The sequence below is a fragment of the Quercus robur genome, chromosome 5 (genome assembly GCF_932294415.1).
Source record: "Quercus robur chromosome 5, dhQueRobu3.1, whole genome shotgun sequence".
In the NCBI taxonomy this organism is placed as follows: Eukaryota; Viridiplantae; Streptophyta; class Magnoliopsida; order Fagales; family Fagaceae; genus Quercus; species Quercus robur.
In genome coordinates, this window is record NC_065538.1 from 50,027,166 (window position 1) to 50,052,775 (window position 25,610).

General features: G+C 36.7%; 5 protein-coding genes and 1 non-coding gene across 10 annotated transcripts; 4 read left to right on the plus strand and 2 right to left on the minus strand.

The window, feature by feature from the left end:
• The first annotated feature begins 761 nt into the window (after window positions 1–761).
• LOC126726230 (uncharacterized) lies at window positions 762–4,044 on the plus strand. The gene is made up of 2 exons (XM_050431445.1): window positions 762–2,143; window positions 3,782–4,044. Exons 1-2 carry the CDS (start codon window positions 1,431–1,433, stop codon window positions 3,999–4,001), a joined length of 933 nt encoding a protein of 310 aa, XP_050287402.1. The 5' UTR covers window positions 762–1,430; the 3' UTR covers window positions 4,002–4,044.
• Window positions 4,045–6,194: 2,150 nt separating this feature from the next.
• Window positions 6,195–6,955, minus strand: LOC126729105 (ubiquitin-NEDD8-like protein RUB2). Its single transcript, XM_050434823.1, has one exon. The coding sequence runs from the start codon at window positions 6,810–6,812 to the stop codon at window positions 6,345–6,347; it is 468 nt and encodes a 155-aa protein (XP_050290780.1). The 5' UTR covers window positions 6,813–6,955; the 3' UTR covers window positions 6,195–6,344.
• Window positions 6,956–14,886: 7,931 nt separating this feature from the next.
• On the plus strand, window positions 14,887–14,959 carry TRNAE-CUC (transfer RNA glutamic acid (anticodon CUC)). The gene has a single exon. It is a non-coding gene; the product is annotated as a tRNA-Glu (tRNA).
• Window positions 14,960–14,974: 15 nt separating this feature from the next.
• Window positions 14,975–17,502, plus strand: LOC126726231 (60S ribosomal protein L11-like). Its single transcript, XM_050431446.1, has 4 exons — window positions 14,975–15,138; window positions 15,246–15,396; window positions 15,501–15,696; window positions 17,128–17,502. Exons 1-4 carry the CDS (start codon window positions 15,136–15,138, stop codon window positions 17,321–17,323), a joined length of 546 nt encoding a protein of 181 aa, XP_050287403.1. The 5' UTR covers window positions 14,975–15,135; the 3' UTR covers window positions 17,324–17,502.
• Window positions 17,503–18,846: 1,344 nt separating this feature from the next.
• On the minus strand, window positions 18,847–21,467 carry LOC126726233 (SAP-like protein BP-73). Of its 4 annotated transcripts, none has more exons than XM_050431449.1 (3): window positions 21,267–21,467; window positions 19,983–20,341; window positions 18,847–19,665 (listed from the first exon to the last, which is right to left on the minus strand). In XM_050431449.1, exons 1-3 carry the CDS (start codon window positions 21,404–21,406, stop codon window positions 19,217–19,219), a joined length of 948 nt encoding a protein of 315 aa, XP_050287406.1. In that variant the 5' UTR covers window positions 21,407–21,467; the 3' UTR covers window positions 18,847–19,216. The 4 variants fall into 4 exon arrangements, with proteins under 4 accessions (XP_050287406.1, XP_050287405.1, XP_050287404.1 ...); XM_050431448.1 differs by having other exon boundaries at window positions 19,974–20,341; XM_050431447.1 differs by having other exon boundaries at window positions 18,847–19,683; window positions 19,974–20,341.
• A 160-nt stretch (window positions 21,468–21,627) lies between these two features.
• Window positions 21,628–25,403, plus strand: LOC126726234 (pentatricopeptide repeat-containing protein DOT4, chloroplastic). Of its 2 annotated transcripts, none has more exons than XR_007655752.1 (2): window positions 21,628–24,691; window positions 24,823–25,403. XR_007655752.1 is itself a non-coding variant. In XM_050431452.1 (2 exons), the coding sequence occupies exon 1, from the start codon at window positions 21,700–21,702 to the stop codon at window positions 24,331–24,333; it is 2,634 nt and encodes an 877-aa protein (XP_050287409.1). In that variant the 5' UTR covers window positions 21,628–21,699; the 3' UTR covers window positions 24,334–24,340; window positions 24,823–25,403. The 2 variants fall into 2 exon arrangements, 1 of the variants encoding a protein (XP_050287409.1); XM_050431452.1 differs by having other exon boundaries at window positions 21,628–24,340.
• Window positions 25,404–25,610: the final 207 nt, after the last annotated feature.

Genomic DNA, 25,610 nt, shown 5'->3' on the forward strand with positions numbered 1-25,610 from the left:
TATAATACACTCAACATCAAAAATTTTATTTTAACATTTAACACATTAAAATAATATAAATAACACAATAAAATAATATATTCAACACAATAAATAACAATCACAATTATCAACACATTAAAAAATTATTTTTTTAACACCACACATTAAAATACTATTTTTTTTGAGTTTTAAAATTAATACTTTGCTATAGTACTACTCTTAAAATTATCGGTTGCTAAATTGACTTTTTAGTAAATTTAGTATCCTTATTGCAAGTGCTCTATAAAAAAAGAAAAAAAAATGAAAAGAGAGTTATCTATCTACTACTTAAATACTTATCTTATCGATTATCAAAAAATACTTATCTTATCAATCAATTCAAATAAAAAAGGAAAAACGGCAAATGTTTATTAATTTCATGAAAACCCTGGCAATGACATGGCAAATTGGCACTTAGCCAATGGCTATTACAGAGAAACCGGACCTAAACTTACCGCCTCACCGGACAGAGACCCCCCACCAACAAAAATCCACTAGTTAGAGTTTACCTTAACCTTTTCAAAAAAAAAAACGTTGTCTCCAAAATCCCAAATGAAATTATTGTAACAAAACCAGACATAAATGTCCAAATGCGCGTTACAGTACAGTACTGATCTGTTGTATTCCTATTCCAAACAGCAAAAATCAGAGAAATTATAGGGTCACATACTTTCGTACAATTTTTACTACAACTCGTTATATGATAAGTTGTGATTAGTTAGAACTAACACCCTCTAACCAATTACAAAGTTATACAAAAAAATCATAGTAACGTGTCCAATTCATTCCCTTTCGTCACTTCTCACGTTTTCATTTTGTCACTCAAAAGCTTTTTGCTTTTCATTTTCTCTTCTCTACTATTTCTCAGTTCACCGAATCTCTCTCCCACACACTTCTCTTTTTATATTTATAAATATATCCCACAAATTAGAAACCCCACAAACTCATAGATAAATGAGTTTACTGTACAGTTGTTGGTGCAGTTGATCTTTCAACCTTTTTTTTTTTACTTACAGATTTTGATAAAGGGAAGTGAACCCATTTGTTGGGTGCTGATTGGAGTTGTTTTTTATGATAATCTACGATCTAAAGGTTTGGTATTAATCAGATTTCGATTTGGGTATTGTTAGTTTTTTTTTTTTTTTCTTTCTTTCTTTTTTTTTTTTTTTTTTTTTGTGTGTGGAGATTATATGATATGTGTTTATGTGCATGACATGGAGTGGCTGATTAAAACATTAGGATTGGATTGGACACGTTGTTTATGTTGTTTTGTTTGAAGAAATTCATGTTGGTTATGTAAAAGGGTGCAATATATAAAATTTTTATACACAAATATTATTGCTGGGGTTGTTTTTGTAAGTAAGTTTTGGAATTTTGATGTATTGGGTGGAGAAAGTTTTTGTTTGGTAATGGATCAGGAGGAGGGTAAGTTACCGGGTCGGTTTGATCCGGGGACGAGTGTGAAGAATCCGAGAATTTTGGGTAATGGGGTGGTGTCTGAGGCCGTGAATTTAGTGAATTCAGAAGAGAGTGATACTGTGTGTAATTGTAATGAAAATAAGGGTTTGGAAGTATTGGGTGGTGATTTGGGATTGAGTGAGGTACAAATAAAAGGGCATGAGCAAGTGCTCAATCTGGAGGTGATTGATCATGGCGGTGGCAGTGAGGTACTCAGTCGAGTTGATCAAGTAACGAGTGAGACATCGATCAATTCGGTTGGTGGGGCTGCATCTGAGACTGTGGTTGTTATTAATTCGGATGAGGATCTGCGTGTTAGTAGAGATGAAAAGGGATCCGGAGCAAAAAGTAATGAATTGGGGTCGAGTAAGGTACCCACAAAAGAGGTGAAGAAAAGGGTGTTTGAGTTGGAGAAGAGTTCGTGCGTAATTGATGTGAAGTGTGGCAGTGGTAAAGGGTTTGCTGAGGATTGGGATGGGGAAAGGGTTTGTAGGATTTGCCATTTGAGTTCTGAGCAATCATCAGATGCAACGACATCAGTCACTGATAATGCTACTGTTGGTATTATGGAGGATTTAATTCAGCTTGGTTGTGGGTGTAAAGATGAGCTAGGCATTGCACATAACCAGTGTGCCGAGGCATGGTTTAAACTAAGAGGGAACAGGTAATTGTTTATTGTTTTTGTTAATGTTGAAATTTGAGTTGAAGATTGGAACATATACTATCGTATTATAAGAGTTTTCCTTGATAAGTGATAAAATTTTATAAGAAAGAAAGAAGAGTTTTAAAAAAAGTCCCATGATGATTATAATACTACTTGTCAATAAATTACAAATGAAAATTCAAATGAGCAATCAAATCCAAGAAAGAATTACACTGCAGGAGGGTTAATCTTTAGCTTCATAATCTTGATTTCAAATTTTTTTCTCTGCTGAATTTGGAATTCAAGTAAGGTCCATATACAGCCACCATAGTTATGAGGAAGAAGGTGGTAATCTCAAGCATTCTATACTCACGCTCACAATACATGAACTTTTTTCCTTGTTATCATCAGGATACTAAATATATAGTATTGGACTGCGTCATTTCAACCATCTCATTGAATATTAATAATTTGTTAGCAAGCAGTGAATTGTATAAGAGCATTTTAGGCTTAAGCTGAAGCTTGGTTCTTTGAGTTTCTTGGCTTTCTTTTCATCCAAGATTCAGTTCCTGCTCTCTTGGAGTTTATTTATGCTCTTAGTCTTAGACTTTGATCTTTGATTTCTGTTATTATTCTTTTTCCTTTCTTTTGTGTGGGGCTTTTCTTCTTCACTAACTGTTGAGCTGGGGCTTGGCCTATTAAAGTAATTTCTTATTTATAAAAGAAGCAAATGAGTTTTGTCACAGCTTCATCAGTCATCACATCAAAGTCATGGTTACATAGTCAATAGAATTCACTGTTGTAGATGGATTGTGATTCCAAATTGTACAGTTTTGATTTACTTATGTTGGATACAAAAGCACCATGCCACAATACAGACACATTTTATTTTTATCTTAAGTTTTATGCCTATTTGTTACCCTATCATGAATAAAAGGGCCATTATCTTACTATAACACAATTTTACAATAGGCCTGTCTCTAATCTACATCAGGGGCTTTAAATCTCTAGTCTCAACTTATATAGGAGGTCACTTGGGAAGGCTACCAGATCTCATTAATCCACTGCTTCCCCTACTGTTTATTTATTCATTTTGACCTTATAGTCAGTGTGTATTCTGAAAGGAGTTCACATTGTGTGTATGTGCATAAATATAATCTCTTTTTCAACTCTTCAATCACATTTTGCAAATATGTATTCTCAGTTGAAGTGCTATTGTGCGTGCTTCAAGCAGATTTGTTCTCATATCATTCTCACAAAAAATGCATTGCTCCTTCAATATGCACTGTTCTATGTAGTGTTTGATACGTTTTTACATATGGCAATAACCGATGGTAATTTTGATCCCAAGACAGTAAAAATTGGCATGCAGAAGATACTTGTCTAATATGGTAACCTATAATGTCAAACTTCAAGTACATTTAGGTGCATAAAAGGGGGCCATAATTATGAAATGGATAGTGGGGAAAATTGTTTGCTGAAGAATGTGAACTTGCAAGTTCCTGAGTTTTAAGGTAGTTCTATGGTTGAATGGTGTATCCTGAGATTAGTACAAAGTCCCAGCCCTAAACAGAATTCTTGTCAAAGTGCTTTTGAACAAGTTCCTAGCATCAGGATTCACAATTTATGTAGATAACTTTCTTTCTTTCGTTTGTGCAGATTGTGTGAAATTTGTGGGGAGATTGCCAAAAATATTACTGGTATTGGGGATAATGGATTTATGGAGGAATGGAATGAAAGTAGATATACAGGTGTCAGCAGTAATTCCTCAGACAGGAGTGGAGGATGTTGGCGGGGACAGCCATTTTGTAATTTCTTGATGGCATGCCTGGTAATAGCTTTTGTACTTCCATGGTTTTTTCGTGTAAATATGTTCTAGTATATGGGTTTGAATAAAATTAAGAGGTTCTTCCTGTGCATCATCATGTGGATTCTGGCATACTTTTGGTATGACATATAGCCTTAAGCTTTAATAGGACCATGCTCTAAAAGACATGCTCTGTGAATATAGTAGGGTCCTTCATATAAAAGCCCTGAAGTTTTGAGGCATCAAATTACAAAAGTTGCAACATTTACAAGCAGCAGATTGTGCAGTTCCTTATTGCTTTGCCGTTAGTGTAGCTGGTAATGTGCCAGGAATTAATTCCTCATTATTTCTTCCAGCTAAAGTATTGGGTTTTTCCATAAATTTCATGTTTGAAGGCTGGAAAATTGTTTAGGCCACTATTTGGATGCGTTCTTTTCTTTCTTGCTCTCTTTCTTTATTTTTATTTTTTTGTTTTTGAGTTTTCAGTGTTCTATTCATTGCAGCTCCATTTGACATGTTATCATGTTTGGAGAGCCTCCATTGTATACATGAAAGTTATGACATTTTTGGATCATACTAGCAATAAAAAGCAGTGATTTTTTTGGTCTGCATATATCCTCTCCATTGTTCTGGACTTAATTCTGATATAGTAATTTGATTATTCAGTTTTACCTAGCAGTAGTGTGAGTGAGAAATTTGTTAATAAGCACTGATAAGCTCTAACTCAAATGACATTTTCTTTCATTATAAAGAATGAGATGGAAGGTGAGGCCTTTGAAGGCAAAACCAACTGGATGTGCACGTAACTTATCAATTAAAAAAAATTGTTGAAAAGCTAAAGGGAATGGCATTTTCATGAAAGTACATATTTAGGTGCAAAGATCAAGTTAGATTCGGTTTGATTCTAACATGACAATTGAATTAATATAGATTTTTTAAGTTCTGATACTATTAGATTGATAAATGTAACTTTCAAGAGTCATGTACATATATGTTTGGTGCAAAGACAAAAGTTGAATCTGTTTGTTCTGGCATGGTTTTTGAATTAATGTATATTTTCAGTTACTGTTAGTATTAGATTGCCAAATGTGTAACTTTCGGGAGTCATGTTATACGTATTTGATCTATTCATGACACAGAAAGTTGATCCTTAAAAGTGTGATTATAACTAAACCAGAATTTTCAATACCCCAATTTTATCTTCTTCTTTCTTCTTTTATTCAATTGTTATAAAAAGTGGGAAGCGGCATTAAATTACAGGTTGTTGGCGATACCCAAACATTAACTTGATTACCAAACTCTAGGAAATCTATTGGCAATGGGACAGGTAAGCTGTGGGTTGGGTTAAAGGTATTTGTCATCTCTAAAGAGGTGGCTTAAAAATTAATGAGGTTGAGATTAAACAAAAAGAGGAGGGACAATTGTGGGTTTTTTTTTTTTTACAAGATATAATTTCTACTCTAGCCTAATTTAAGTGTATATGTGGGTGAAATTCCCTCCTAGATATTTAAACCCCGGCCCTTACCCCCACACCTCACAAGCATTTATATTTGTGGAGTAACCAATGCATGGGTTGGGTTAAAGGTATTTGTCATCTCTAAGGAGGTGACTTAAAAATTAATGAGGTTGAGATTAAACAGAAAGAGGAGGGACAATTGTGAATTTTTTTTTTTTTTTTTTTTTATACAAGATATAATTTCTACTGTAATCTAATTTAAGTGTATATGTGTGTGAAACTTCCTCCTAGATACTTAAACACCGGCACTTGCCTATATGTGTGTGAAGCTCCTTCCTAAATACTTAAATACCGGCCCTTACCCCCCACATCCCACAAACATTTATACTTGTGGAGTGACCACCGCACTAAGGGTGTGCGGTGGTAGGACAATTGTGAATGTTAAAAGAGAGAAAACAAGTGTTAAAGTCACCTAATATGTGGTTAATATGTTGACAACAAGGAAAGAAATCACACAATTTATTATCTAGCACTACAAATCCACCTACAAGAAAGAAAGAAAGGAAAACGAGAATATTTGAGGAAGAATAAGAAACTATCTAATTAGATTTGCACATGCATGCACCATCACCTGCTTGTACTTTAATTCCTACCATCAAAATATAAAATTTTGGATTCTTCAAATAAGGTAATGGTCATTATGTAAACTGCAAAGAAGATGTACTTGTAAAAAATAATATTCAAAATTCTAATAAATTTATTTTGCTTAACTAGCATATAGTAAGTAGTACTACAAATCACCAGCCTGGCAACCTAACTCTCTGAAGAAAAGGTTTCTCACAAAAAAAAAAAAAAAAATGCTTTGAAGAAAAGAAACAAACTGAATACTATTAAACTCTCTAATGAAATAATAATAATAATGTTGCCATGCAATTCCTAAGAAATATAGAATACTACTCTCAGAAACGACCACCCCTCAATGCAAGCACAAGATGAAGCACAGAGCCACCCTCGATTTTGTAATCTCGAACTGTTTTCTCGTCTGCAATCTGCTTGCCTCCATAAATAAGCCTTTGCTGCATAGGAGGAATCCCTTCTTTTTCCTGAACACGCTCCTTGATCCTTTCAATGGTATCATTCGGCTCAACGTTGAGTTCAAGCTCTTTGCCTGTAAGAGTTTTCACCAAGATCCTTGTTCCTCCTGCAAGCCTTAAAACCACATTGATCTGATTGTAGTCTTGGATGTTATAATCAGCAAGAGTATGACCATCTCTTAAAGTTGTACTGCCTTGAAAAATCAGGCAAAGTTTTTCAAGAGTGACACCTTCTTTTTCTTGAATCATGGCCCTGATGTTTTCAATGGTTTCTGTGCTCTCAAACTCTAGAAGGCTATTCTCCCCCTTAAGGTTTCTCAAAAAAATCTGCATCTTCTTCTTCCTAGAGAGTAGAGACCGAGAAAACTTATAGAAAAATATGAGGTTTTGATCGTTTATATAAGGCTGAATCTATGTACTACTCATAGTAGGAGTAGGAATTCGTTTCCATGTGTAGTTGTGTTGTGTGTTACTAGTCTTTGTCATCAAGAGTCAAGTGGGCCTTGGACAAAACTTTTCCCAAATTGGATAGGAATGGCAAAATTCGTGTTTTTAGGTGCCTACGGGCTATGGTCACTATGGAAAAATAAATATTGGTAACCTTTTTTTAAGAATCTAATTAGTATTATTATTTGATGTGAAGCTTGAAATTTTATTAAGCACTAGCAAAATGAATTACATGGTGGGGGCAAGAGTTGCCTCAATATATGTAATCTTCTATTCAAATTTCATAACTTGAAATGCCTTTACAGTAAGTTAAGATGAAAGTTGTCTTATAAAAAAACTGAAATGATGTTTCTTCAATGATTCTCTATTTTTTATAAATAAAAACATAAAGAATCTAACAATCAAGACAAAAGAAACAGTAAGCATGTATTTGTTTTGGTTCCCCCTAGGGAGCTACTTTTGGCAATGCATTTAGATTAGGATTTTTTAATTTTCAACTCATATAAATCTTTTTTATAACCTTATTTTTTTGAGGTATAACATAATGTTTTTTTTTTCAGAAAATGAACAAATGCAGAAAACTAGAGAAGTTGTTTTTCGAACTCCACTTGTTAAGTTGGCCAATATTCCTTTTTTCCCCCGTAATCTTTTTAGGAGGGCCATTGAATTAGCTCAAATATTTTGGAAGGGGAACAATTCAAATTTGTGAATGTTTAAATTATGAAATATATACCAATGTCCACCACTGAAGCTTCGACTATTATTAATGTTCTATCTTGATGGAATGATGGAAAATACAAGTATACAAAATGTATGAAGGATTAAAAAAAAAAAAAATTGAGAGGAACAAGAAAATATTATTTTTTATATTGTGTTAGGTAGAAGGAATGATGATATGAGATTCTTTTCATTTAATTCAAAAATGATTGTCAAGGGTCTTATAACTTAATTGACACATTCTCATACCAAAAAAAAAAAAAAATACATCTAGGTGTACAATACAAAGAATAGTAGATATAACAATTGATGTGTGGCAACAAATCAACACAATAGAGATAATAACTGATGTGTGGCAACAAACGCATAAATGAGTTTGATGTGAGGCTTGGGGTGGGTTTGTGCGAGGGGTGGGGGGGTGGCAATTGCCCCCCCTTGACCCCCTTGGCTTCGCCAGTGTTTGTTGTCCACGAGGGATTCCTTCTTTTTCCTGAATACGTTCCTTGATCCTTTCAATGATATTATTTGGCTCAAATATCAAGTTCAACTATTAAAGTTCTTTTATGTTAAAAATTTTCACGAAGATCCTTGTTCCTCCTACAAGCCTTAAAACTGAATTATTCTAATTGTAGTCTCGAATGTTATAATCATCAAGAGTATAACCATCTTTTAAAGTTGTTATGTCTTGAAATATTAGCCAGACATTTTCAAGAGTGATACCTTCATTTTCTTGAATCATGGCCCTAATGTTGTCAATAGTTGCTCTCAAACTCGAGAAGGCTATTCTCCCCCTCAGGAGTGACTCCATAATTTTTAAACTTAGACCGTTCAAAGAACTATAAAAAAAAAAGGTTCAAAATTTTTGAGATTGGACAAGGGTTCAACGAATGTTGGACCGTGATAATGTCATAATCAATTTAATAATTAATTGAATACAAATAAATATATTTAATTTATCAATATTAGAAAATTTTACTAAAAAATATCTAAAAAATTTAAAAAACTTTCATATAAATTTTTGCAATTTTTATAAGGCTAGTATAAAATAATAAATCTTAAATAATAATAAAGATAAAAAATTTAGTAATAAATAAAGTAGAAATCATTTTAATCTAAAATAAAATATCATTTTTTAAATTTATCAATAGCACATTCATATGCAAAAGCACACTTTTAAAAATAAAAAAGTAATTTAGCAAAGAAATTTTTTTTAGTAATATGTATGCATTGAGAGGAGTTGAAATAGTAAAAGGAAATTATAATTTATTAATGCCTTAAAGTTACGATAAATATAATAATAGTTGTGAATTACTCATAGCTGAGCCAAGTGATTTGTTGGTCAAAGATATAGACAAAGATATTAAGGTTGGGGGCACCTTCAGTTAATATGATTCTCTGATAATAATAAAAAGGTTGAAATGCAATTTCGTTCAATTGAATTCTCTAAGTTTCAAATTCATTCAATTTAAGTATTATGTTCAACTTCATTAAACATTTATGTAATCTTGGGATCACAATTTCCATTTATATTTTGATGACTCTCAAAAATAACTTTTTTATCATGCATGTCTATACAACATCGCACATTTAGGAAGAATCAAAGCCAATAATTAGTCACTAATAAGGCTGTCCAACCCATCTGTCAAACCAACCCACCAGCCTAGGCTGATCAAACCAACTTGGAAACTGCCTGAACCAAGGCTTGTGATGGTCGGCAACAGGATCCAATATCCAAAACCCGATTTTAGTGGGTAGGTAGTGTTAAGGATAAGATTTGCTAGCCAAAATAGTGGTGTCGTGTAGCTGTGTTTTACTTGCATAATAGCTGCTGCATAATGTTGTCGTGTAGCTGTAATGTAGCTGCATAAAATTCAAATTTAAATCTGATCTGTGTGGCAGCTGTAGATAGATATTTCAGCACCTGATTTGAATTGTAACAAAGTTTAGATTGAGATATGATGAGATAGGATAGGGTAGAGTTATTTATATTTTTGAACTTCTTGTATTTGAATTTCATATAGCTGTACAACTCTATAAATGATAAGTCCCAAATCAAATTAGATTGGGTTTGCAAATCATATCAGATAATTATTATCTTTACATGGTATCAGAGCCATTTGTAACTCACGTTTAATTTTTTTTTTTTTTTTCCTTCATGGCCTCTTCCTCAATGTCCTCTACCCTAAACACAATGCCTACCCCTTCTCCCACCTCACTCCCATTCATCACCTCTTTACTATCAAATTAACCCGTGAGAATTACCTATTATGGAAAGCTCAAATTGTTCCATATCTCAAGGGGCAACATCTCTATGGCTATCTCGATGGAAGCACTCCTGCTCCACCTCAGTCTCTCACTATTGAAGTCGATGGAGACGTACAAGTCATCCAAAATTCGGACTTCGGTCACTGATATTTACAAGACCAGATGATCCTCAGTGCCATAATATCCTCCCTCTCTGAGCGTATTCTAGCTCATGTGGTCAAATTCAACACATTAAGGGACGTGTGGCAAGCCTTAGAGAAAATGTTTACCTCTCAGTCAAGGGCTCGAATAATGCAAATCCACTATCAGCTCGCCACTTTGAAGAAAGGTAATTCCTCAATTGCTGATTTTTTTCACCAGTTTACAACACTGGTTGATACATTTGCTGCTACTGCCTATGCCTTGAACGATTTTGAAATCAACTCTTTTCTTTTAGCTGGTCTGGGATCTAAATATGATTCCTTTGTCACATCTGTGACCATAAGAGTGGATCCTCTCACAGTTGATGAATTATATGGGTATCTGTTAGCTCATGAATTGCGGCTTGAACATCAACAACCAACTGTTGACCTTCAACTTGCCAGAGCAAATTTTGCTGCAGGACGTGGAAACTCCCACGGCGGTTGTGGTGGTGGTAGCTCTTTTCAATATGGCCGTGGGCCTTCCTCTAGCACATAGAAAAATTATCAAGGCCATGGGCGTGGAAATGGTTCCCCAACAAACCGTCCCGTGTGTCAAGTTTGCCACAAACTTTGTCATACAGCCTTGAAGTGCTATCATAGGTTTGATAATTCTTATTCTGCAGATCCTAGCAGCAACATGCACGCCTTGCTCACTACTTCTCAGACGGCTCCGGATCTCAATTGGTACCCGGATTCTGGAGCCACTCATCATCTCACTGTTGATCTTGCAAATCTAAATGTGAAGGGTGACAAGTATCATGGTCCTGATCAAATTGGAATTGGTAACGGTCTTGGTTTGACTGTAAAACACATTGGTTCTACTCATTTATCTACCCAAACTTCTTCCTTTCTTTTAAATGATGTTTTACATGTTCCTCATATTACCAAAAATTTGATTTATGTTCACAAATTTACTACTGACACAAATACATTAATTGAATTTCACCCTACTCATTTCTTTGTGAAGGATCGCACAACAGGGAAGGTTCTGCTACACGAGCTGAGTAAAGATGGACTGTATCTATTTCCTCCTGCTTTCAATAAAACTCCTTCGTCGTCTTCTACCTTTGTTGGTGAACGCACTTCTTCAAATCAATGGCATTCACGACTTGGACATCCTGCCTTTAAAGTTGTTCGTCATGTTCTGTCTAGGTTTAGCTTGCCTTTTAGTTCAAATAAAATTGTTCGCTCTTGTTCTGTTTGTTTCAGTTCTAAAAGTAAACAACTTCCTTTTGGTTTGTCATGTACTCAAGTTAATTCTCCATTGGAATTAATTTTTACTGATATTTGGGGTCCTTCTCCCATTTGTTCTAAATCTGGTTCTAAATATTATGTTTCTTTTATGGATGCTTACAGTCGTTATACTTGGCTCTATCCCATGACAAATAAAAGCGATGTTCTCTCTATTTTTATTAAATGGCAAAAATATGTTGAACGATATTTTAATACCACAGTTAAAATGGTTCAATCGGATTGGGGTGGAGAATATTGTTCTCTACATAATTTTTTACAAAATTGTGGCATCACTCACCGTGTTTCTTGCCCTCACACCCATCAACAAAATGGTGTTGTTGAGCGTAAGCATCGTCATGTTGTAGAAACAGGTCTAGCCTTACTGTATCATGCCAAGGTTTCACTTCAATATTGGGATGAAGCTTTTCAAATGGTGTGTTATTTAACTAACTGTCTTCCAACCTCCACTCTAAAGAATCAATCTCCTTTTGAAAAACTTTTTCATCAAGCTCCTGATTATAATTTTTTACGTGTTGTTCTTGTTGGCCAAATTTGAGACCCTACAATTCCCATAAGCTTCAACCATGTTCTATTCCATGTGTTTTTCTTGGTTACAGCCTACTTCATAAAGGCTATAAATGTTTGCATCTCTCTTCGAATCGTGTTTATATATCTCGTAATGTTATTTTTGATGAAACACACTTCCCTTTTGCAGTCAGTCCTGTTGTCTCTCAATTAAATTCCATGTCATCAGGTATAGATTCATCACAGGTACAACCTGCCAGCCCGGGGATAGCATTGCCCATCTGTGTTGGGCCTCACTTATCTCAGCCAATGCCTTTTCAAGCTTTGGCCCACTCTTCACTTACTCCACCTGACACTCTCGGCCCAACAGATCAAGCCCAGCTCACCTCTTGCCCTATAATTACATCTGATCAATCACATGCTCCTTCACAAATTCATGCCTCCTCACAGATTGCCACTGAACCTCCTGTTTCAAATATCCCTTTGATTAATCAGCCCTTTAACGCTTCACCCCAAGATCCATCCTCTCACCCCATGACTACTTGCTCCAAGAATCACATTTCCAAGCCTAAGTCCTTCACTGATGGGACTGTGAGATACCCTTTGCCTCGTGCTTTCCTTGCTGATGGTATTGATGTCAATATTTCGGCAGAACCAACTTGCTATACCTTGGCAATGAAAGATCCCAAATGGCGTGTTGCAATGAATCTTGAATTTGATGCCTTACTAAAAAATCAGACTTGGGAACTAGTTCCATCTCATGTTGGTCGGAACATTGTTGGCTGCAAGTGGGTGTTTCAGATTAAAAGGCTTGCTGATGGCTCAGTTGAACGGTACAAAGCCCGTCTCGTTGCTAAGGGCTTCCATCAAGTTCCTGGTGTTGATTATGGTGAGACTTTCAGCCCTGTGATCAAACCCACTACAGTACGCACCGTCTTATCTCTTGCTATGTCTAAAGGTTAGGTTTTACGTCAATTTGATGTTCAAAATGCCTTTTTACATGGCAATCTGTATGAGGATGTTTACATGTCTCAACCTTTGGGGTTTTCTCATCCTCAATTCCCTAACCATATCTGCAAATTGAAAAAGGCACTTTATGGGTTAAAGCAATCTCCCCGGGCGTGGTTTTCTTGCCTCAGTTCTCGGTTAATTGCACTGGGTTTTTATGGTTCACGGTCCGATTCGTCTCTATTTATTTATCATAGTACTGCTGTCACCATTTATTTTCTAATATATGTGGATGATTTGATTGTTACTGCCTCTCAGCCTTCGGCCATTGATACTCTGCTTCGTCACTTGCAACTTGATTTTGCCATTAAAGATTTGGGCAATTTGAATTTCTTTCTGGGTGTTGAAGTCTTGCCTACTACTAATGGATTGTTGTTATCTCAGAAAAGATATATTTTGGATCTTTTAGGCAAAACAAAAATGCTAGAAGCAAAGCCCCTTAGTTCTCCAATGGCTTCCTCCACTAACCTTTTTGTTTTTGAAGGGGATCCTCTTCCTGATGCTACTTTATACAGAAGCATTGTTGGAGCCTTGCAATACTTGTCTCTCACTCGCCCTGACATTACCTTCATTGTCAACAAGCTTTCTTAGTTTATGCATCGTCCAACTACCATTCACTGGCAAGTTGTCAAGCGACTTCTACGGTATCTCAAACAGACCATTCACTTTGGTTTACAGTTGAAGCAATCAAAATCTCACTCTTTTCAAGTTTTTTCTGACGCGAATTGGGCTGGATGCCGTGATGATTGTCGTTCAACTGGAGGTTTTTGTGTATTTCTTGGTGACAATCTCATTTCTTGGGGTTGCAAAAAGCAAAAGACCGTTGCTCAGTCTAGTCCAGAGGCGGAATATAAAGCTCTTGCTAATGCTACTGTAGAAACTAAGTGGCTATGTGCTCTTCTTTTTGAGCTTGGTGCCCCTGTTACTTGTTCTCCAGTGCTATGGTGTGACAACATTGGTGCCACTTATTTGTCGTCTAATCTGGTTTTCCATACCCGTACAAAGCATGTTGAGATTGATTTCCATTTTGTTCGAGATATGGTTGGTGATGGTTCCCTTGTGGTTCGTAATCTGTCCAGCAAAGATCAGTTAGCTGATATTTTCACCAAGCTGCTTTCTTCTTCTCGATTTGCTATGCTTCGGACCAATCTCAACGTTCTTCCAGCACGGTTGAGCTTGTGGGGGAGTGTTAAGGATAAGATTCGCTAGCCAAAATAGTGGTGCCGTGTAGCTGTGTTTTACTTGCATAATAGCTGCTGCATAATGCTGCTGTGTAGCTGTAATGTAGTTGCATAAAATTCAAATTTAAATCTGATCTGTGTGGCCGTTGTAGATAGATATTTCAGCACCTGATTTGAATTGTAACAAAGTTTAGATTGAGATATGATGAGATAGGATAGGGTAGAGTTATTTATATTTTTGAACTTCTTGTATTTGAATTTCATATAGTTGTACAACTCTATAAATGATAAGTCCCAAATCAGATTGGATTGGCTTTGCAAATTATATCAGATAATTATTATCTTTACAAGCAGAAGGGTCTTAGATTCAAAATCTCATTACAACTGACCTAATTGATATCCACCACCCATAGCCTCTGTTCTCAACTGTATGAAGAGATCTACGGTCAGATCTTGACAGATCTAGCCAGATCTTGTGTAGATCTGGTGAGATCACGTCAAGATCTCTCTAGATTTAGAGGATTTTCGGTCACATATGGCCGAATTTCGGCTGCTTCCGGTGGAATACCGGCCAATCTCCTCCTCCTTGACCCCGACTAAAACCCAATGCATATCTAACCAGTTTGTCTTGACTTCTTCACAAGTTTGTAGTGGGTCTGAAAACTTTTCACTTAATTTGGTTAAGTTGGTTGTGGGTTGGGCATAAACCTGACTCGGATTGACCCATGGACACCTTTAGTCACAAACTTACCATGAACAGCATCCTTGGCCATAGCAATTGGGCCAATATTGGCAGAAAATGCATGTGTTGGGTTTATAAATTATATTGCAGTAACTATCACTCAATAATCCGTTGTAGTCTAGTTGGTTAGGATGCCCGGCTCTCACCCGGGTGACCCGGGTTCAAGTCCCGGCAACGGAAATTTTGCTTTTTTATTTTGTAAAATTGAGGGGCATATCGTAATTTGCTACAACCAACACCAAAAACCCTAGCTCTAAGCAAACCCTACTCCTATTATACCCTCAAATATCTCTCTCTCTCGCTCAGCTTCTCAGCCATTTCGCCTCAGTACTCTGCTCCTCCACATCCACACAACAATGGTGCCTCTCTCTCTCGGTTATCAATTTTGTTGTCGTTGGCTTTTTTTTTTTTTTTTTTTTAATGTAATGATTTAGTTTCTGAATGTGTTGGGTTTTGGATTTTGAAGGCTTCGGAGAAGAAACTAAGCAACCCAATGAGGGAGATCAAGGTCCAGAAGCTCGTCCTCAACATCTCCGTCGGTGAGAGCGGTGATCGTCTCACCAGAGCCGCCAAGGTGTTGGAGCAACTCAGTGGCCAAAACCCTGTCTTCTCCAAAGGTACCAACGATTCTCAATCCCTTCTCTCTCTCTCTCTCTCTCTCTTCTGTCTTGATTTGTGAATTCGTGATTTGATTGATTGGTTTTGTGATTGAATGTAACAGCTAGGTACACGGTTAGGTCGTTCGGGATTAGGCGTAATGAAAAGATTGCGTGCTACGTGACGGTGAGAGGCGAGAAGGCAATGCAGCTTCTGGAGAGTGGCCTCAAGGTCAAGGAGTACGAGCTTTTGAGGAGAAACTTCAGCGATACCGGCTGCTTCGGATTCGGTATTCAGGAGCACATCGATCTCGGAATCAAGTCAGTTTATTGCTTTCTGAGTAACATTTAATTGCATTTACATTTGCGTATAAATTTGTTTATGTTTGTGCACAATTATGTTAAATTTACTTGTGTAATAATGAGGGTAGTGTTGATGTTGTTAATTGTTTACTTTAGCTATTGGGCCATTGGTTAAATGCATCAGCAGGGATATTGCAAATGGTAGAAAGCAAGCTAGCATAAGGTTTTTGGGGTGTGGGGTATGGATTAGTTATATTAGAATTGTTGAAAGTGAAGGATGAGAAAGAGGAATAGAGACTAGAAGCAAAGATGATCGTGGCTCTGCGTGAGGGCTTAGCTAGTAGTAAGTCTTAAAAGGCTACATCGTTACTATATAAATTTATTGTTTTACTTTTACATTTAGCCTGTTGTGAGTATTTATAGAGACTAACCGTAGTCTAAACCATAGACATATCCCAGGGGTAGAGTTGTGACTCTTATTACAAGTATTGTAGTTTATCGGTACAGGTAGTTTTGGTACATTGAATTTGGATGTGCATCTTTTCTTATTCTGTTCTCCCCCCCCTCTTTCTATATTCAAAATTTGATTGTCTCTGACGACTGAACAGTCAAATCTAACCATCCAATGTGAAGATCATTTTGACCCATGGTCTGCTACTGCTAATCTAGTTCTAACATCTTTGTTCCTAATGATATTAGTCTTGAATTACTTAAAAAAAAAAAATCAATATTGTACTTTTCGTTCCTCTTCAGCTAGGATCCCCCCCCCCCCCCCCCCCTTTTATTTTTTTTACTTTTTATAACTTTTTGTGCTTTGCTTAGATGAGTGACGGTTTTGATTGACTTGATATTTTAGTTTATTAGTGCAACTTTTCAGGTTAAAGTTCATGTTCAATAAAACCAGGTGGACTTTATGCTGTCTTATTGGGTTTTGGGTCCAATGGTGAAATTGAGCCTAGGATTTATGTATATGGTATAATATAACTTTAAATATCCTCTAACAGGTTACTGCTTTAATTTAGTATTTTGATTTTTCCGGGGAACTATCATCCTTTTGAAAAATATTTAGTTTGGTAGTGATGGGTACCTAAGTTTGAGTCACATTAGGTCCATAAATTCTACAGTTCATTAGAGCCTCTTGGGTTCCTGCATTTTATAAAATTTTGTTGTTCTGATGGCATACATTATATTGTTAATATGACGGTGTTGTGGATTTGTCTGATATTTATTAACATATGGCGTTTCCCACATACTGGTGTAACTGTGGTAACAGATAGAGATGTAAACTAGATGTGAGTTTGTTCTTCTGCTGGGTGTTATTGTTGAGAATGCGAGGGATTCATGTTTTTCCTATCCGGAAGGCCTTAGGCTAACCTCATCAATATTATATATGAAAGAGCAGTTTGACTTGTAATGTTAGAAATACTAACTGTTTTTTTCTCTCCTCAGGTATGACCCTTCAACTGGTATCTATGGTATGGACTTTTTCGTTGTTTTGGAGAGAGCAGGATATCGTGTGGGTCGTCGTCGTAGATGCAAGTCCCGTGTTGGAATTCAGCACAGAGTTACCAAGGAAGATGCAATGAAGTGGTTCCAGATGAAATATGAAGGGGTGATCCTTAACAAGTCCCAAAACATATCTTAGCTAAATCTCCTTTATAGCCTTTGATAAATTAAAGTTTTGGCGAGCTGTTACCTTCCTTTGGTTTCTTTACCAGGATTTATATTTTGTCTGAAGAGATTATGAGTTACATTAGTTTAAGTACTTTCCGGTGATTTAATTTTTTAACTCTCGATGCTTTAATATATGGGAGTTTGATATCATTTCTGCCTCTGCTCTCAATTTCTGTACGTTAGGTTCAATATGAATTGCATTGCTGGTTGGGTCTTGTACTGCCTTGTATTTGTTTTGTTCACCTGATGGTTCATTATCTCTAAACTGACTCAACTGAGTACTCAAAGCTGCTAATTACACTGGCCGCTAACCTTCTGGCTTGATATGTCACTGCCTCTTCAGTATGATGGTCCAGTTATCTGATAGCTGCTTAATAGTGTTGTGGTTGGTTGCTGGCTCACGGGCTGTATTTTGGAGTATACATGATACCAACTCTTGACATTTATTCGAAATCCATAAACTCTGAGGAATTTGTAACCTCATCATCTTTTCAAGTGAGATCCCTAGTGTTACTATGATTCCCAGGCGAAAACCACTTAGAATTTTTGTTTAATCAAATATACTGAGAGGCTTTCAAAGTTGTTGACATCATAATTATCACTCATGACCTCTCTTCCAAGAAACCCGTACTGTCATGAGAAAAATTTGTTGATGTTTTTGCCTCATAAAAGATTGAATATGGGAAATTGACACATCTAGTAGTTCGCTTCTGCTTCGTAAGACAGGTTGATCAATTTCTACGCCTGCTCAATTATGGCAGATGAGATAAGGCTTTTGCTTCTAGTTTGGCCAATTTTTGGGAAAATTGGGATTCTACTAGTTATTTGGCAGAGGCAGGCTGGTATTTATGTTTTTGATGCAGCATTTGGTAGACACTGTTATTGACCTCAGAAGGATCAAGACAGTAGTCCTCATCTCAAATCCATCCATATTCCAGATCGACTATATAAAATCATGAAATACGTGTCCCATGCAATATAGCTATAGCTAGCAACGTTTTATGGCCTACAATCAAATTAGATTCAGAAACCAATCGCCAACATCTAAACCACCCTTCCCTCTTTCATATGAAATAATTCTTACTATTTGCTTACTATGTTGCTCCAAGAGTGGCAGAGAAAAGAGATAGTGGCTCATATATTCTTAATGAGAAGTAACATTGGTCTCTAGTCTCATGGGTGGTGGTGAGGGGTGAAGACCCTCCTCAGTATGGTAAGGGTATATTGGAAAATTTTAATACACCGAGCTAGGGTTTCTTTAGAGGCATATAAAATCATTGTAAACCCTTCATTTCTGATAGTGAAATTTTCCACTGCTCAATATCATGGATGTAGGCACGCTGTTGAACCACATAAATTTTGGTGGTGATGTTCACTCTATTTTTCACTAACATTGCTAAGATCTGAAATCTTAAACAGAGCAATCACATAATGCTGTGGCAACTTGACCAGGAGAGAATAAACCTCTTGAAAGTTGCATAATAAAAGTTCGGATTAAACAAGTGAAAACTGTAGAAATTGTTCAAGATTATCAAAATTACGCAATACTTACATCTATCAAAATTTGGGGGAGGGGAGGTATTTGGCACCTTGTACATAATGCTGTTTTAACTGCATGAGGGTTCAATTAAATAGAATCTGTTCATGGAGCTAAAATTTACATGTCATGAAAATTAGAGCTGTTAAACACATTTGAAGCAAACAACCAAACATAAAAATGAAAGCAAGACACTAGCACCAAAAGAGACGGACCTTCAATGACAAATCACATGAAAAATTGGAAGATCAGCTTCTTTTGTCATTCCTTTATAACTTCAACCTCCTGGTTCTATTTTTTCTCATCACAGGAACACTTCATATTCTTTTAGGACCTCAGTAATTCTATGAGCTCACTCTTCTTCAGTTTCGAGTAACCCTTTAATCCTCTAGACTTTGCTAGATCCTTAAGTTCTGTTAGTTTCATTTCCTCTATTCTCGGCAACTTTAATTCCTTTCTTCCAGCTCTGGCCTGAGATGCGTCATCATTCAACTTGAGTATCCTTTCTCTTGGGGTTGATGGAGATGGTATTGGTGATCTCTTAACAAACTTAGATGGCAGCCGAGTTGGCTTTAAGTATGCTTCATTATTCAACTCAAGCATCCTTTCTCTTTGGGTTGATGGAGATGGTATTGGTGATCTCCTCACAAACTTAGATGGCTGCCGGGTTGGCTTTAAGTCTGCTACTGGAGGACTTTTCTGTAGTTGTTTTTCTTTCTTAGCCACACGTCTTCTTCTTGTCAACACCTTATCACCTTCCTTGTTCGAAGTTTTTTCTACAATAACAAGAGAGTCTGAATTACATAAACAATATTAAAAAAGAAAAAGAAAATAGGGATTGTAATAATTATATAAAAAACTAATTGTTGCATACAACACTGACACTTGATTAATTTTCTTGCTCAGAAAGTGAGATGTGAATTTTTCAATAATAAGTTTTATGCGTTCTTCAAGCTTGTCCTTTTTTCTTGCATGCCAATGAAATCAAAAAATTAAAGAATATTTCAGCTTCAAGTTTCCCTGCGATATCAGTATATCTTGTCATAACTTACAATTTCACAACAGTAACAAATGTGACATCTACCTGCATCACCTTTCACTTGCTTTCTTGATTTGCGAAGAACCTCCAGAACTGATTCAGGTGAGGTCTTATCCTCGGACAAGTTGGAATTTCTCTTAGTTTTTACAGACTCATCCTTTGAGATTGCAGATTGAATTCGTCGGAACATAGCGATGATCTCTTCCTGGTTAGATGAGTTGGATTTTTCACCATTGGATGATTGAGGTGTCTCATTTTCGTCCTCTGATGTTCTTCTTGAGGCAGAACTTCTCCAGGGAGGTCTACGTCTTCCATTTTCACCAGATCTTATGCTTGAAACAGTTAACTGATGAAAGTCCTTTGGTGAGTCAAACAGTGAAGGCCTATCTGCAGTCTCTGCCAAATTTAAAAAGCTGCATCAAAAAATGATCATTCAGTCTATATTTATAAAACGTGCGGGCCAAAAACATCATTATATATGATATCCAATCTTCAGTGTAAGGCTGTAAGCTAATAAAGAGGGAATGACAGACTCAGATATAGTCAATTAGAAGCATACAAACAAGAATACGTTCAAGAAGAAGATAATGTCTATATACAAATAAAAATAAGAGTGATACAATGTCTTTGAACTATGATGACATTCCAAGATCACAGTAACTAAATATTGCAACTTCTCTCAAAACCAAGCAGAACAAGCACTTCAATAGAGGAGCTGCATAAGTGCTCCACTTTTTCGGATGTCAAATTATATTCTTGACTCCAGACATCCTAGAATCTTCTTTTTTTCCCCCCAAAATAACCTTAAGCAGTTTAAAAACACAGATTTTTAATTTTGGGGTTGGACATTCAGGTGAAAATGAAATGTCAGACTAAAAGTAGACAGATTGAGGTTAGGACTAATTGCCTAGTAGCCGTGGAACCCGGCAGCCATTATTATTCACTCAAAATAAGAAGCTAAGTTTATCATATCTACTTGAATTACTACTTGTTCTAACAACAATTTAAGTTTAGGCATCAATTTGAACATCAACCATCAATCAAATGTTCCTTCTGAACACAGCACAGTGTAACAACAAAGGTATTGCCACACGGGTGGCACACTCCAAATCATCAAAACCCAACACAGATTCCTTATAATTACTACAATTCAATCACAAAAACCAATAACTAAGCATAAAGACAGCAACTCAGTGCTTCAAATCTCAACCACAGTACAATACCAATACACCAATATCTCACCCACAAAAAAAGAAATAAAGGACGGGGGTGGGGGGGGAGGGGTGTTTGCATGTGGGAATGGGAAAATAGGAGGTGGGTTCTTCAAAAATTTGATACCTTTGAGAGAGCAAATGCGTTTTCCCAGCCTGGATTGCCTGCCGAATGAAAGAAAAAAGGGAAATTGAACAAGGGTAGAGTGAGAATGTACAAATACCACTGCATTCATATTTTTCTGTAAAATCTGAGATTATGAACATGCAAATGGATTATGCTAATCAAATTCACATATACTTTCTCCTATAGTACCTTTCCCTTCTCTTTTTTTTTTTTTTTTTTTTTGGGTTTTGTTTTTGTTTTTTGTTTTTTTTTGTTTTACTAGAAAGAGCTGGTCCACATCTTTCAAAAGCGCGTGATGTGCACGTGCACAACACTTTCATGGCTTGATTATAAGCCTGTGAGCTTCATGTCATGTCATGCACTTAAATTGTTGGGTTTTTTTTCCTAGTTGGGAATTTCTCGCGCTCCTCAAATTTCAGGGACATAGCTGAAAATGTTGATCACAGCCAATACCACACCAATCTTCTGGGTTTCTCTCCCTAACCATAATAATCCTAAAGAAAACCGTGTCATGTCCCAAAATGGTTTCATTTTCTGTAAACCATTTTCAACGACCACTCTATCATCTACAAATTGGTATGGTTCTTGTACTACAACCCGTGCCTCAGCCTCACTCACCAAAACCACCATTCATGAAGTTACAGACGTAGATGCCAAAATTTGTAAATTCTATGAAGCGGGTAACTTGAAAAACGCCATGAAATTGCTTAGTGTGTCTCAAAAATCCGAGCTTGAGACCAATACATATTGTTCAGTTTTGCAGCTCTGTGCTGAACTTAAATCGCTAGAAGATGGTAAAAAGGTTCACTCGATGATATGTTCTAATGGGTTAGTGGTTGATGGAGTTTTGGGTTCAAAACTTGTATTTATGTATGTGAAGTGTGGGGATTTGAGAGAAGGGAGGCGGGTTTTCGATAAGGTTGCTAATGAAAAGGTCTTTCTTTGGAATCTTATGATAAATGAGTACTCAAAGATTGGTGATTTTGGGGAAAGTATATGTTTGTTCATGAAGATGCAGGAGTTGGGTATTGAAGTGAATTCTCATACATTTTCTAGTGTTTTAAAGTGCTTTGCGGCCTTAGGAAATATAGAAGTTGGCCAACAGGTTCATGGGTATTTGTTGAGATTGGGTTTTGGTTGTTATAACACAGTTGTGAATTCTCTGATTGCTTTCTACTTCAAGTGTGGAAGAGTTGAGAGTGCACAAAAGTTGTTCGATGAATTGGGTGATCGAGATGTTATATCTTGGAATTCTATGATAAGTGGGTATGCATTGAATGGTCTTGCAAAGAGGGGAATTGAGTTTTTCAAAGAGATGCTATGTTTGGGTGTTGGCGTAGATTTGGCAACAATAGTGAATGTTCTTGTGGCTTGTGCAAGTATTGGAACTCTTTTGGTCGGTAGAGCAGTTCATGCTTTTGCAATAAAATCTTGTTTTGATGGAGAACTCATGTTCAACAATACTTTGCTGGACATGTATTCAAAATGTGGTGATTTGGATGCTGCAACTCAAGTTTTTGAGAAGATGGGCAAAAGAAGTGTAGTGTCGTGGACTTCAATGATGGCAGGTTTTGTCCGAGAAGGTTTATCTGATGGGGCAATAAGATTATTCAGTGAAATGGAAAGGAAAGGTGTTAGCCCTGATCTTTTTACCATCACAAGCGTCCTTCACGCTTGTGCTTGTAATGGCTCTTTGGAGAGTGGCAGGGATGTACACACTTATATACAGGAAAAGAAAATGGACTCTAGTTTGTTTGTCTCTAATGCTCTCATGGATATGTATGCAAAATGTGGAAGCATGGAAGATGCTTACTCTATTTTTTCTCAGATGCAAGTAAAGGATATTATCTCATGGAATACCATGATTGGGGGCTACTCAAAGAACTGTCTTCCCAATGAAGCTCTTAATTTGTTTGTTGAGATGCAACGAGTAATAAAACCCAACAGCATAACAATGGCCTGTATCCTTCCAGCCTGTGCCAGCTTAGCAGCTCTAGAAAGAGGACGAGAGATTCATGGATACGTTTTGAGAAATGGATTTTTTTCAGATCATTATGTCAGTAATGCACTTGTTGACATGTATGTGAAGTGTGGGGTGCTAGTTCTTGCACGTTTACTCTTTGACATGACTCCTTCAAAGGATCTTATCTCATGGACAGTAATGATTGCTGGATATGGCATGCACGGGTTTGGAAGTGAAGCTATTGCTACCTTTAATGCAATGAGAAATGAAGGTGTTGAGCCTGATGAAGTTACCTTCATTTCTATACTTTATGCATGCAGTCATTCTGGATTACTTTCTGAAGGATGGAGGTTTTTTCATATAATGAGAAATGAATGCAATTTTGAGCCCAAGTTGGAGCATTATGCTTGTATGGTGGATCTTCTCGCTCGCGTTGGGAAGCTATCGAAGGCATATAAATTCATTGAAACGATGCCAATAAAACCAGATGCCACAATTTGGGGTGCCTTGCTCTGTGGGTGCAGGATCCACCATGATGTAAAACTAGCAGAGAAAGTCTCAGAACGTGTTTTTGAACTGGAGCCAGAGAACACAGGATATTATGTACTTTTAGCGAATATCTATGCTGAGGCAGAGAAGTGGGAAAAAGTTAAAATTTTGCGGGAGAAGATTGGTCGGCGAGGATTGAAAAAGAACCCAGGGTGTAGCTGGATAGAGATCAGAGGCAAAGTTTATGTATTTGTGGCTGGTGATAGTTCACACCCACAAACCAAGAAGATAGAGTCACTATTGAAGAGATTAAGAATGGAGATGAGGGAAGAAGGTTACTTTCCTAAGACAAGATATGCTTTGATTAATGCAGATGATATGGAGAAGGAAGTGGCTCTCTGTGGGCACAGTGAAAAGTTAGCCATGGCTTTTGGAATATTGAGCCTGCCTTATGGCAAAACCATACGTGTGACCAAGAATCTGAGAGTATGTGGTGATTGTCATGAGATGGCCAAGTTCATGTCAAAGTCAGCTAGCAGGGAGATTGTCTTGAGAGATTCCAATCGCTTTCACCATTTCAAGGATGGCAACTGTTCTTGCAGAGGTTTCTGGTGAATCAAGGGTGAGTAGGGGTTTGAATGTAAAGGAGTTATTATCTTAAAAGAGTTGCAAATCAAGTTGATTCTTAAGAAATGATTCATAAGTTGTTGTAAAATGGTTTGTTGACTGAGACAAACATGCTTGGATGAGGACTTATGGTTAAGATCTCTTATACATATTGGGTCACTTAAACAAAGACATAATTCACAGTTCAAACATTGTGATTGCACTTCTACATAGAGGCTCCCTATATGTCTCTTTACAGCCTGGAGGAGTTTATGAATCACGATGTCTCGCGTGAATGGAATTTTCTTGAAGAATCCTTCTTTTGATGGCTTTGTATATGGTCAACATGCAGGTTTTGTCTTGCATTGTAAGTAGCAGCATTTTCCTGTCTCAGTAGACCTTTGGAGGCATAATATTTAGTTCATATGAAAATAAACAGTTTGTCATTAATGCTAATCTCTGATTTGTATTCATAAATATTTTCTCCATTCTTGACAGGGGTACCATTACCAAAGCGAGGATGATCGATCTCTCTGGAAGAAAGCGTTGATTGTGTCCTTAGGAATTCTTTTTCCCTGCTGGGGAGTTGAAAAAAATTGAATTCCCCATCTTTATAATTGGAAGGATGGGAATTATTAAATGTGGAGCTGCATAAAAGATTTCCAAAGTAGTTACTACCAACTTTGGAGGAGTCCTGAAAAATCTTCTAGGATGTAGAAAATGACGTTTTAACACTGATAAAAGCACGAAACTTTCTGCATATGATTTATTATCATAGGAAGGCCCATGTAAACAGTTCACTTGGAATCATTCTTGTATTGTCTCTAAAGGCATGTTTTAGTAATTTGGCTTCCACTTGCTTCTTTTCTCACTTTTTTTACTGCTCTTGTCCATCACAAGCCTTGGGAAACTGCTAAGCGTTGCAGGCCCACCAACGCAGACAGCAGACAGGTCAATGTGATGGGCCAGTCCTTGAATATGTACGATAAGATCTAATATTCCAGGGTTCAGACAATTTTATATTGTATGGTTATATTTTCATTGTTTTAATATAGTATAAGGTTTGGACCACTATGACATGTTTTATGTGCTGCACAGCTCTCTGGTATGGTTGTAAGACAGAGGTCTTGTATTGTATTCTTCACAATGCAAAAAACAACTTTCTTTTGCACTTAGAGACAAGCATAAGTTAAATATGTTTAGACTTGCAAGTGTGATAGAATCATAGAAACACAATACTACGATTTCACAAAATTGTTGTGTACCATCACAATGACATTGAGATT